Source organism: Schistocerca nitens, chromosome 1 (genome assembly GCF_023898315.1).
Source record: "Schistocerca nitens isolate TAMUIC-IGC-003100 chromosome 1, iqSchNite1.1, whole genome shotgun sequence".
Classification (NCBI taxonomy): domain Eukaryota; kingdom Metazoa; phylum Arthropoda; class Insecta; order Orthoptera; family Acrididae; genus Schistocerca; species Schistocerca nitens.
Genome location: NC_064614.1, coordinates 748003965 through 748017056, shown reverse-complemented (window position 1 = coordinate 748017056; position 13092 = coordinate 748003965). Strand labels below are relative to the sequence as shown.

Sequence of the window (13092 nt, the reverse complement as noted above, 5' to 3'; positions counted from 1 at the left end):
ACTGAGAACCAAGCCCTGCGGGACAACGTTCTCCTGAATACAAGCAGAGCTAAAATAAGTGCCAACTCTAACCCGAAAGGAGCAATTGGAGAGAAAATTCCGTAGAAAAATTGTAAGTGGACCCCTTAAGCCCCATTTGTGCAGCGTAGCAAGGATATGATGGCGCCAGGTGGTATCGTACGCCTTCCGAAGATCAAAGAAAACAGCAACTAGATTTTCTTGCCGGGTAAAAGCTGTACGAATAGCCGACTCTAGCGAGACTAAATTGTCGATCGCTGAGTGGCCCTGATGGAAGCCCCCCCCCCCCCCCCCCCCCGTTTCTGGGCTAGAAGGCCCTGAGCTTCGAGGATCCACATGAGCTGCCGACTCATCATCCGTTCCAGGAGTTTGCACATAACGTTGGTAAGGCTGATAGGGCGATAGCTATCAACCACCAGCGGATCTGCACCAGGTTTCTGCTCCGGGATGGTAACGCTATCCTGCCAACGAGTTAGGAAAATGCCCCCTGTCCAGATGTGGTTAAACAGGGCGAGTAACTCACTCTGACAGTGCGCCTCGAGATGGCGAAGAAACTGGTTGTGCATTCGGTCTGGACATGGAGAGGTATCGGGGCAAGCTGTAAGGGCACTTTGGAACTCCCATTCACTAAACGGGGCATTGTATCATTCCCAACGGTGCGTGCGAAACGACAACTGCGAATGCTCAGCCTGCTCTTTTATGGCGCGGAATTCTGCGCTGTAGCCTGCTGTCGCAGAAATACGAGCGAAGTACTCTGCCAGATGTTCGGCGATGGCGATTGGGTCAGTACAAAGTGGACCCCGAAGAGAGAGGCAAGGGACGGACGCATGAGGACGAAAGCCAAAAATGCGCCGAACCCACGACCACACCTGAGATGAGGAGGTGCGAGAACCTATGGTGGCAACATATCGTTCCCAACAGCCCTGTTTGCTCCGCCAGATTAACCGCCGAGCCTCGGCCCGCAGCCGTTTAAAGGTAACCAGATTCTCTAGGGAAGGATGACGCTGGTGTCGTCGTAGGGCTCGCTGGTGGTCCCGGATAGCTTCTGCAATCTCTGGTGTCCACCATGGGACTGACTTACGCCTTAGGGTACTTGAAGAGCAGGGGACAGTTGCCTCAGCAGCAGAAACAATGGCCATAGTGACCTCGCCCACTGCCAAATCAATGTCACCAGGAAGCGGGGCAAAGGCCATGGTAGCTGTGGTGTAGGCTGCCCAATCAGCTCCACGAAGAGACCATCATGGCAGCTGCTCAGGGGGTTCAGATTGAAGAAGAGAAACCAGGATAGGAAAGTGGTCGCTGTCACGGAGGTCGTCGTGGACCCTCCAACTGAGGTATGGAAGAAGACCTGGGCTACTAAGAGAGAGGTCAATGGCCGAGTATGTGCCATGAGTCAAGCTAGAATATGTAGGAGCACCAGTGTTAAGGAGGCAAATGTCCTGCTGTGCCAAGAGAGCCTCAACGTTCCCACACTGGCCCAAGGTCTGGGCCCCACCCCATAAAGGGTGGTGGGCATTAAAGTCCCCCAAAAGGAGGAATGGCGGGGGGAGCTGGGCGAACAAGGCAGCTAGGTCGGCAAGAGGGACAACTGCATCCAGGGGAAGGTAGAGGGAACAGAGGGTAAGCTCCATTCCTGCCCGGATTCTAACAGCCACAGCCTCGAGAGCCGTGTGAAGTGGCACTGGGAACAGTGGCAAGAACATAAACACAGACACCGCCAGACACCCTGTCATATTCTATGTGGTTCTTATAGTAACCCCGGTAGCCACAGAGGGAGGGGGTCCGCCGAACAGAAAACCAGGTTTCCTGTAGGGTCAGACAAGTGGCAGGGAAGCAGCACAAAAGCTGTTTCAACTCAGCAAGGTGGTGGAAAAAACCACGGCAATTCCATTGAAGGATAATGGTGCCACCGATTGCGAAGTAGCCTGATCAACTTCCATAGGAATTGTGGGTCGAGCAACATCACCTAGCTCCTGAGTGGACGCTAGATGTTCCACTTCATCTTCAGGTGCAGTGTTGAACTCCTTTTCTGTCTCTACCTCCTCCTCCTTTTGCTTTTTCTTCTTTTTGGTAGGGTCCCGTTTGTCCTTTGGTTTATCAGGCTGGGTGGGCTTTTCCGACCCAGTCTCATGGACCGAGGAAGACCTGGAAGCCCTACGGCCCACAGGTGGTGGCTCTTTCAACCACTGGCTGATATCTGGAGGGGCAGTAAACATGGAAGGGATGGCACCAAGCGATCCCTTCCGTGCGAGGGGAGCCAGAGGAGGTAGGCACTTCTCCGGCTCAGAGGTGGGGACTGAAGTCCCCAAAGGAGGAGGGGTTGTTGGGTTGTTACTCCCGATGTTGAAAACAGGGGAGCAATGGAAGAGGGTGTTCCCCCAAATACCTGTGGGCAGGAATAGACAGCCAGGCTAGAGGGCCCCCAAAAATCAGCTGAGCCTGGGGGCTCGTCGCCAGGCATGGTGACATCATAGCTGCTGCATCAAATGTCGATGAAATGTGCACAGTGTGAAGTCAGTTGTACTTGCGTTTAGCCTCTGTGTAAGTGAGTCTGTTCAAGGTCTTATACTCCATAATCTTCCGTTCTTTTTGATAAACCGCGCAGTCTGACAAGCAAGGTGAATGTTTCTGTCCGCAGTTGACACAAACAGGGGGCGGCGAACACGGAACGTTAGGGTGGGAGGCACGTCCACAATCCCGACAGGTAGGGTTGGCGTCACATCTCAATGACATATGCCCATACCTCCAGCACTTAAAGCCTCGCATGGGAGGAGGGACATAAGGCTTAACATCACATCGATATATCATCACCTTGACCTTCTCGGGCAGTTTGTCACCCTCGGAAGCCAAGATGAAGTCACCTGTGGTGACCCTATTATCTTTAGGTCCCCTCAAGACACGTCGTACTAAGTGGAAATCGCGGCGTTCCAGATTTGCACAGAGCTCATAGTCAGACTGCAACAACAGATCATGATGAAAAATAAGTCCCTGAACCATATTGAGGCTCTTATGAGGTGTAATGGAGACTGCAACATCACCGAGCTTGTCAGAAGCAAGCAATGCCCGTGACTGTGCTGGGGATGCTGTCTGTATGAGGACTGCTCCAGACCTCATTTTAGACATGCCCTCAACTCCTCCAAACTTGTCCTCTAAATTTTCCACAAAAAACTGAGGCTTTGTGGTCAGAAATGAGTCCCCATCTGTTTGGCTGCAAACCAGAAATCGAGGAGAATACGTCTCACCAGGTGATTTAGACTGCCGTTCCTCCCCTGGTGTGGGCAGGGAACGGAACGATTGGGGGTCATACTTTGAAGCATTGAACTTTCCTTTCTTAGAGACTTGTGCTTGCACACTATTCATATTTCATTTCATGGTGGTCCCACGAGCAGCTAGGGAAAGGAATGTCCACCCAGGCAGAGCCCCACTTGCCTGGGTAAGCCTAATACAACCAGGGGGCGGCAGGCTCCCCAGAGGTCGCCCGCTAGCAACTGTTCTACCTCAACCGCCATGTGTCTCCTCAGCGCGCAGCACACCTCGAGATTGAAGTTTTTTTTATAGAGGTTTATACTATCCTCGCGACCCAGGCAGTTAAGCCAAGATCCCCGGGCTCTGTACCGTACAACGTTCCACTGTCGCGCCTTACAGTGGTCGTTGAAGCACGCTCAGAGGTTACGGTATTGAGAACTGGTGGCGCTTCCCAGTCCCCAGCTCAGGGACCCCGGGGTCGCCAAGCCCGTACCAGCAACCAAACGCTGAGCCCCCTGAGTGTGAGTGTGTGTGTGTTGTCTATTTAAGATGAAGGCCTAGTTTGCTGAAAGCTCACTTCTGACAATCTTTTTGCTGTGGCTATCTGCGACTCAGCATCTCCGCGATATGGTGAGTAGCAAAACTACTACAAATTGGAGAGTTGTAAGTGTAATTACTTTACTGCGAGGTAACACACTGTTAAGAGCGAAAAAGGAAAGCAATATTGTCAAGAATAAATACGGCAGTCACTGCCATGAAAGTGTATTTTTGTGAGGTAGTTTAATTATTTCATTCAAAATGTTCTGTGTACACAATCAAAAGTGAGAACCCTCACAAATGTGCTATGAGTTAAGACATTAGCAAAAGAAAAACTTGGGAATTTAATCTGAACACACTGTAACAACAAACAATCCAAATATTGCTTAGTACTCTTTGTGATAATACCATCCAAAGTATCTTAGTCAATAAGCAGGATGGCCACCACTTCGGAAAAAAAAAAATAAATAGATAAAATCTGCTTCTTCGGGTTTCTGCTATTGTTTCTCTCTCAGTAGTAGGTTGAAAACATTGGCATTTTCAAAGAAAATAGTTTCATCCATAACATAAGAGGCTCTTTTACAACACATTATTTCTTGTGCAACTTTGCAATGAGCATTGCCAATTGCCACGGAGCAAAAAGGGTATTTCTAACCTCAACTTTTGACACTGATCTACCTGTAGGAATAGTTAACAATAAATCACTATTGTGACGTAAAGCCAAGTGGAAGAAAAAAAAAATCACTGCTGCCATTAAAAAAAAAAACTATGCAAAGAAGTTACGTCCAACATAGTGCAGCAAGAACAAACTTTTTTTAAAAAAATCAATCTTTCAGCAGTTGTATGACACAGCTCAGTGTCCCTCCCTCCATCAGAGCATTTGAAGTGAAGATACATTCATAAGTTGATCATTAACCTGAATGTATTACAAATATACAATATACACCAAATTTAATCAAGCAGCAGAGGCAGCAAATAAATGATGTCATTCACCCCAATCTCATAAAACCTTCCACTAAAGCTGAACACGATTTGAGCATGTATTTAATTTTCCGCAGTAGCCTACAGAATAAATGGAACAGTAACGGACTGTAGGTCCACTTCCGTTTTAAGTGAGCAAGATGTTACTACTGAATACAATCTGGCACTTGCCTAACTGTGAAAAATTAAAGTGCAAATACTTGTATGTAAAAAAAAAGAAAGAAACAAAATTATGGAAAGGCTAGACTGCTAATCACTGCATAAAAGAAACATTGATTAGTACACAAACACAATAAAAGAGATAGCTATTGGCCTCATCAGACATACAAAATAAAACAACACACACACACACACACACACACACACACACACACACACACATATATATATATATATATATATATATATATATATATATATATAATAGAGGGAAACATTCCACGTAGGAAAAATATATCTAAAAACAAAGATGATGTGACTTACCAAATGAAAGTGCTGGCAGGTCGACAGACACACAAACGAACACAAACATACACACAAAATTCAAGCTTTCGCAACAAACTGTTGCCTCATCAGGAAAGAGGGAAGGAGAGGGAAAGACGAAAGGATGTGGGTTTTAAGGGTAAGGAGTCATTCCAATCCCGGGAGCGGAAGGACTTACCTTAGGGGGAAAAAAGGACGGGTATACACTCGCACACACACACATATCCATCCACACATATACAGACACAAGCGGACATATTTAAAGACAAAGAGTTTGGGCAGAGATGTCAGTCGAGGCAGAAGTGCAGAGGCAAAGATGTTGTTGAATGACAGGTGAGGTGTGAGTGGCGGCAACTTGAAATTAGCGGAGATTGAGGCCTGGTGGATAACGGGAAGAGAGGATATATTGAAGAGCAAGTTCCCATCTCCGGAGTTCGGATAGGTTGGTGTTAGTGGGAAGTATCCAGATAACCCGGACGGTGTAACACTGTGCCAAGATGTGCTGGCTGTGCACCAAGGCATGTTTAGCCACAGGGTGATCCTCATTACCAACAAACACTGTCTGCCTGTGTCCATTCATGCGAATGGACAGTTTGTTGCTGGTCATTCCCACATAGAATGCGTCACAGTGCAAGCAGGTCAGTTGGTAGATCACGTGGGTGCTTTCACACGTAGCTCTGCCTTTGATCGTGTACACCTTCCGGGTTACAGGACTGGAGTAGGTGGTGGTGGGAGGGTGCATGGGACAGGTTTTACACCGGGGGCGGTTACAAGGGTAGGAGCCAGAGGGTAGGGAAGGTGGTTTGGGGATTTCATAGGGATGAACATTACCTTAGCCAGCTTCATCCTGACCCACAACTTCTTCACTTTTGAAGGCCAGACATACCAACAATTAAAGGGAACAGCCATGGGTACCAGGATGGCCCCTTCGTACGCCAACCTATTCATGGGTCGCTTAGAGGAAGCCTTCTTGGTTACCCAGGCCTGCCAACCCAAAGTTTGGTACAGATTTATTGATGACATCTTCATGATCTGGACTCACAGTGAAGAAGAACTCCAGAATTTCCTTTCCAACCTCAACTCCTTTGGTTCCATCAGATTCACCTGGTCCTACTCCAAATCCCATGCCACTTTCCTTGATGTTGACCTCCACCTGTCCAATGGCCAGCTTCACACGTCCGTCCACATCAAACCCACCAACAAGCAACAGTACCTCCATTACGACAGCTGCCACCCATTCCACATCAAACGGTCCCTTCCCTACAGCCTAGGTCTTCGTGGCAAACGAATCTGCTCCAGTCCGGAATCCCTGAAGCATTACACCAACAACCTGACAACAGCTTTCGCATCCCGCAACTACCCTCCCGACCTGGTAGAGAAACAAATAACCAGAGCCACTTCCTCTTCCTCTCAAACCCAGAACCTCCTACAGAAGAACCACAAAAGTGCCCCACTTGTCACAGGATACTTTCCGGGACTGGATCAGATTCTGAATGTGGCTCTCCAGCAGGGATACGACTTCCTCAAATCCTGCCCTGAAATGAGATCCATCCTTCATGAAATCCTCCCCACTCCACCAAGAGTGTCTTTCCACCGTCCACCTAACCTTCGTAACCTCTTAGTTCATCCCTATGAAATCCCCAAACCACCTTCCCTACCCTCTGGCTCCTACCCTTGTAACCGCCCCCGGTGTAAAACCTGTCCCATGCACCCTCCACCACCACCTACTCCAGTCCTGTAACCCGGAAGGTGTACACGATCAAAGGCAGAGCTACGTGTGAAAGCACCCACGTGATCTACCAACTGACCTGCTTGCACTGTGACGCATTCTATGTGGGAATGACCAGCAACAAACTGTCCATTCGCATGAATGGACACAGGTAGACAGTGTTTGTTGGTAATGAGGATCACCCTGTGGCTAAACATGCCTTGGTGCACGGCCAGCACATCTTGGCACAGTGTTACACCGTCCGGGTTATCTGGATACTTCCCACTAACACCAACCTATCCGAACTCCGGAGATGGGAACTTGCTCTTCAATATATCCTCTCTTCCCGTTATCCACCAGGCCTCAATCTCCGCTAATTTCAAGTTGCCGCCACTCACATCTCACCTGTCATTCAACAACATCTTTGCCTCTGCACTTCTGCCTCGACTGACATCTCTGCCCAAACTCTTTGTCTTTAAATATGTCCTCTTGTGTCTGTATATGTGTGGATGGATATGTGTGTGTGTGCGAGTGTATACCCGTCCTTTTTTCCCCCTAAGGTAAGTCCTTCCGCTCCCGGGATTGGAATGACTCCTTACCCTTAAAACCCACATCCTTTCGTCTTTCCCTCTCCTTCCCTCTTTCCTGATGAGGCAACAGTTTGTTGCGAAAGCTTGAATTTTGTGTGTATGTTTGTGTTCGTTTGTGTGTCTGTCGACCTGCCAGCACTTTCATTTGGTAAGTCACATCATCTTTGTTTATATGTATATATATAAATATATGGGTAGCGGGGCTAAAGAGGTGGTGTGTTGCAGAGAAGGATGCAAGGTAGGGGAAGAAGTTGGTGCAGCCTGTGGGTGCACTAATGGATGCAGTGGGTACAGGATAGTTTGCTGCTAGGTACAGCATTGGGAGGCTGTGCTGGGGGGGGGGGGGGGGGGAGGAGGTGAGCATGGAGGAGAGGTGGAGGAGAGGTGGAGGAGAGGTGGAGGAAAGGGGAGGAAAATAGAGAAAGGACAACCCAGGTGTGATGGCGAGATACATGGCATGTATAGTGCTGGAACAAAAGTAAGGAAGCTGATAGGCTTGTGGAGGACAGGCATTAGCAAAAGTTGAGAGAAAGACCCTCTCCTTCCCTGTCTTAGCAGAGTTTCTGACATCTCCCCACTGAAATATCCTTGACCATCCCTATTCCACCTCTTCTCTCAGAAAACTTGCCCCAGCTCATATCCCTGCAATACACCTAAATACAAAATCTGTCCCTAACATCCTCCTCCTACTACCTACTCCAGTCCAAAGGCACCTCCCATCCAATTAAAGGTAGGGCCACATGTACGCAACCATGTGGTCTACCAACTTGGCCACAACCACAACGCTACATTCTATGTGGGCATGACCACTAACAAGGTGTTTGGCTGTAATAATAGCCACAGCCAAACTATGGACAAGAGACAGCAGGACCATCCAGTTGCTGAAGATACCACCACACACAATATGCTTGCCTTCAATGGCTGCTTCAAAGCCTTGCCATCTGGATTCTTTCCATCAACACCAACTTTTCTGAACTGTACACATGAGAACTCTCGTTGCAACACATCCTCCTTTACTGTAATCCATTTGGCCTCAATCTTCACTGGTCCCTGTCCTCCACCTATCTATCCCATAACATGCTCCTATTCCAGCCTTACATACACCTATCTCACTAGTGCAACACCTGTAGAGTCCTTTGCCTGTCTACTTCTCTCCTCTCCCCTTCCTCCCCATCCCGCAACACAGCCTCCCATAGCACAGTCTCCTGATGCCATACCTAACAGCCCACTATCCTGTCCCCACCACAGCCCTGCATGCTCCCGCAGCACTAGCTTTTACCGGCCTTCACCTTCCCTGTCCGATACCATCCAACCCAGTAAATATCACTGGGCGGGGTGGCTTTTGTACTATGTCTGATGAATGACATAATCCAGCATCTGATTAATATTTAGCAGTCTTTTTCATTGTTTCTGTTTGTCACTCAATATCACTTGCATGTAGTGAAGAACATTGTATCTTTCTCATAATATTGGCATTTCATCCAGTGATTTTCCATTGTTTGGAGATCCTAAAGACATTTCAAACAAAAAATAAAAAAATTCTGCTATCAATCTTGTCAGTGTTCCATTAGGAAAGTAAGTGCTTGCAAGCTATTAGCTGTAACGCTCACTGTTGATAAACACACAAATCCTTTCTAAGAGCATCATAAGGAAAATTTTACTAATGCAGCGAATAAAAATAGGTAAAAATTTCTGGTTCATTCACAAAAGAGGAAACCATACAAATATTTTTCTAGTTTCAGCTGCTTTAGCTATTTCATAATGTAGTTCGAAAACTGGTAATGGGAGTAAGGAAGTTCTACTTCTATATCTATACTCAGCAAATCACTGTATGGAGTGCAGGAAGAATGATTGATTGAATGCCTCTGTGCATGCAGAATTATTCTAATCTTATCCTCACAATTCTTGTGAGAGTGATACATAGGGGGTTGTTGTATATTCCTAGAGTAATCTTTTAAAGCCAATTCTTGAAATTTTGTTAATAGACTTTCTTGGGATAACTTACATCTATCTTCAAGAGTCTCCCAGTTCAGTTCCTACAGTATCTCCGAGACACTCTCCCAGGAATTAAACAAATCTGTGACCATTCAAGCTGTCCTTCTCAGTATACATTCAATATCCCCCTTAGTTCTGTCTGGTATGGGTCCCATAAACTTGAGCAATATTCTAGAACTGGTAACAATCTCCTTTGTCGACTGACTGCACTTCCCCAGTATTCCACCAATAAACTGAAGTCTACCACCTGCTTTACACACGACTGAACCTATGTGATCATTCCATTTCGTATCCCTAAAAAATGTTACACCCAGGTATTTGTATGAGTTGGCCGATTCCAACAGTGAATCACTGATATTATGGTCATAGGATACTACATTTTTTCGTTTTGTAAAGTGCAAAATTTTTCATTTCTGAACATACAGAATAAGTTTCCAATCTCTGCACAAAGTTGAAATCTTATCACTAACTCAATATTTATGCAGCTTTTCCAATAATAATTCATTACAGATAACTGCATCATTTGCAAAATGCCTGATTTTAATATTAATGTTGTCTGCAAGTTCATTAATTGATCATATGAACAGCAAGAGCACCAACACACTTCCTTGGGGCACACCCGAAGTTACTTCTACATCTGATGATGACTCTCCATCATTTCAATGAGACTGTGTAAATAAATTCACATTTCCTATAGGCCTACACGTATTGACAGTTTTTAGCCAGATCCTCCAAATCTTTATATTTATCTATGGATCACAAGACATGTATCCCAACAAAACTTCAGTTACCTCCTGGTTCATCTTGCAGCTTAAAAGGAGCAACTAGGTCATATTTCCATGAACATATCAAGTCTAAAAAAATTTTAAGAATTTAAGTTTCTCTTTAAATCTCAAGCAACATTTTTCTAACAAAGCCAATGGTTACAATGAACATTTCAAGCTTACAGTGTCATTAAGACTTCATGTGCTCCATATATTTACCTCAGTCAAAAGCTAATGCCTGTTCATCTGTGTACAGCATCCAATCTAAAATCAACGAAATTAGTTACTACACAAATTTGGTCTGTATTTAACAATTCAGCACTCCTTCTGAGGGCAGCGATCTTTTACCAATCTTGTTTGCACAAATTAGTAGTTTGTTACCTCTACGGACAACTGCTCGTCATATGATAAACAGGATAACGTAGTAAATACATTCCAAATAAGACCAAGAAGCATTATTCGATAAAGGAATGGATCCTTTTTTAAGAAATACTATTGATACTCAGGTTAAGGAATTTTAAAAACGCAAAAACTTTAAATGTTGAAAAACCCACCCGAAACTCAATGACGTGACCCGCATACGCTCCGAATCTTATCACAACGCCCATGGGAGGTGAATTATAAACTTCATATGTTTCACAGTTAAACAGAGGTATAGCCTCAGCGTCATCCGGAACTGTCCACGTAACATCACCACTCTCATCCAGGCAAAAGCGGGTCCTAAAATGCAAACACAAATCTGGTTAAGAAAAATACTCTGCACATAAAGCATTTGTTTTGTTTCATTAAACTTTAACTACGAGATTCACTACTTACCCATCAACACCAGTGTTTTCCACCAGTCCAGTCTGGCGAGGAGTGCATGAAACAACCTGTAAAGCAGTATACGAACTCAGCTATATCCTGCACCTTTTAGTACAACACGAAGTTGTCAAACCTCTACATGTTACGTGTTGTGACAATTGCAACCAAAACATCATAACTGCTTCTCTGACGGCATCAGCCATCACACTAACCACAAAGTTCTGTCTAAACATGTCACTAACACAAAACTACACAAATGTTCCGCACTTTGCTTACCTCCCATGTCCCAAGTAGCTGGGAATCCATTGCTTACTCTCTACAAGATTGCCATATACTAGAGTGCACTACTTGTCATTTCAACACCAAAGCGGACAGTCAAAGATATTCGGTAGTTAGTAACCTGTCTGCGCTTCTGCTGCTAATGAGCTAGAATCAATGATCACAGGCTTCATATTACCTCGCAGGCGAAGAAAAAAGCTAAACTGTTCTACGTGTAAAAGGAAGGGCACCAAACTACAGTATGAAAGTTCACTGATTAAAAACTGAAACTATTAACATAAAACGCTGATCCCGAATATTTTTCAAAAGATGTTGGAAATAGCTAAACTAAAATATCAATGTTTCAACATCAGGGTCAGTGATCTAATCAGGTTTAACGTAATAATAATAATCAGAAATAAAACAACTGCGCAAAAAATAAAATCAGTGATCAATAGGAATGGAACTACAATGGGAAATCAAAGCATAGTAGCGGCTCAAAGAGGGTACGACGAGGAAACTTTTGTTCAGTCTATGGTACGTCTAAAGCGTTAAAGGGGCAAGCATAGAAGGGTAACAGACGTGATCCACGAAACTACTGTCCACTATCGTTGACATCCATCTGTATAAGTATCTTGGATAGTATTCTGAGCTCCAACCAGGGATTTTGTAGTCCCATGAGAAAATTTCAGGTCCTGCCACTCTTCGTATTTTCACACGTAGTCAACCTTTTTCATAATATCATTCACCCATGACGTCTTATTTTCACATATAATATTTAATCATGCATATTTCTGACTTGATACGTATTTAAGGCCCGAGATAGTCAGAGAAACAGAACTGAAATGTTTGCAGTATAATACATTTTCAATTAAAACCTCAAAATAAACTGTTTTAACTAAAATTAAGGATATACAACTAACGTATGTTCAATTTTTCTTGTTTCCTGATCCCAGATGAGCTTTTAGATGGAGGGAGGAGCACCAGGACCGCCACAGGGAGATTAACAAGTGGGGAGTAGAGGTGTGTATTGAGTTGGTAGATGCCTGGCTATAACCAGTTATGTCCGATTTTTTACGGTCGTGTCCAGCCAAATAAGTAAGAGTCCGGCCAACCCGAGATTTTTTTTTAGGCTTTTTAGTTATGAACTGCAGAAAGCACAAGTTATGCTGCACAACAGAGACGTGTACCAAACTAATGATGCAAGTACATGGAAAAGTATTAAGAGGATTAAGGAGATATTCCGTAAGAACATAAAAATATACGTGTTAAGAAGTCTGAGCACCTGGTGATATTATAATTGCCGGATTATAAAGCTGTTTACTGATTTTGCTTTTTTAGTTTAAGCATGTTTAAGGTCAGTCTTTGCAACAAACAGACACTGTATTTCATTATTGATAAACAAGTGAAAATATCTAACTGTTTCTGCTTCTATTTAAAATCGGTAGTCTGACTTTTCGGGACAAATGTCCAACTAAATATAGCGCCGAGTTCGATTTATCTATTTTTATGACCTGGCTTTCATAGGTGAGTAGAATTCTCGCAGTGATTAGATTAGATTAGATTAGTTTTCGTTCCATAGATCCGTGCTGAGGAGATCCTCGTGGATGTGGAACATGTCATTTTTTTTTAAAGCTGAAATAACAATACTAATAGTATGAATATATACAATACATCATTTGTTTCTATTAAAAAATTCGTCAATGGA

At 44.6% G+C, this 13092-nt stretch overlaps 1 protein-coding gene across 3 annotated transcripts in view; it reads right to left on the bottom strand.

Annotated features, from left to right (window-relative positions):
- Positions 1 to 11487, bottom strand: part of LOC126236967 (uncharacterized) — a 128726-nt gene extending 117239 nt beyond the window's left edge. For 2 of the 3 annotated variants that reach the window (XR_007545015.1, XM_049946681.1), the window contains exons 1-3: positions 11403 to 11487; positions 11139 to 11194; positions 10877 to 11042 (exon numbers count right to left, since the gene is read on the bottom strand). Coding sequence is in view for 1 of the 3 variants with exons in the window: in XM_049946681.1 (XP_049802638.1) it covers positions 10877 to 11042; positions 11139 to 11194; positions 11403 to 11432 (252 nt within the window). In the remaining 2 variants the exon portion in view is untranslated. Of the gene's footprint in view, positions 1 to 10876; positions 11043 to 11138; positions 11195 to 11402 lie in introns of those variants that run through there. The other variant, XR_007545016.1, reaches the window with a different exon arrangement.
- Positions 11488 to 13092: the final 1605 nt, after the last annotated feature.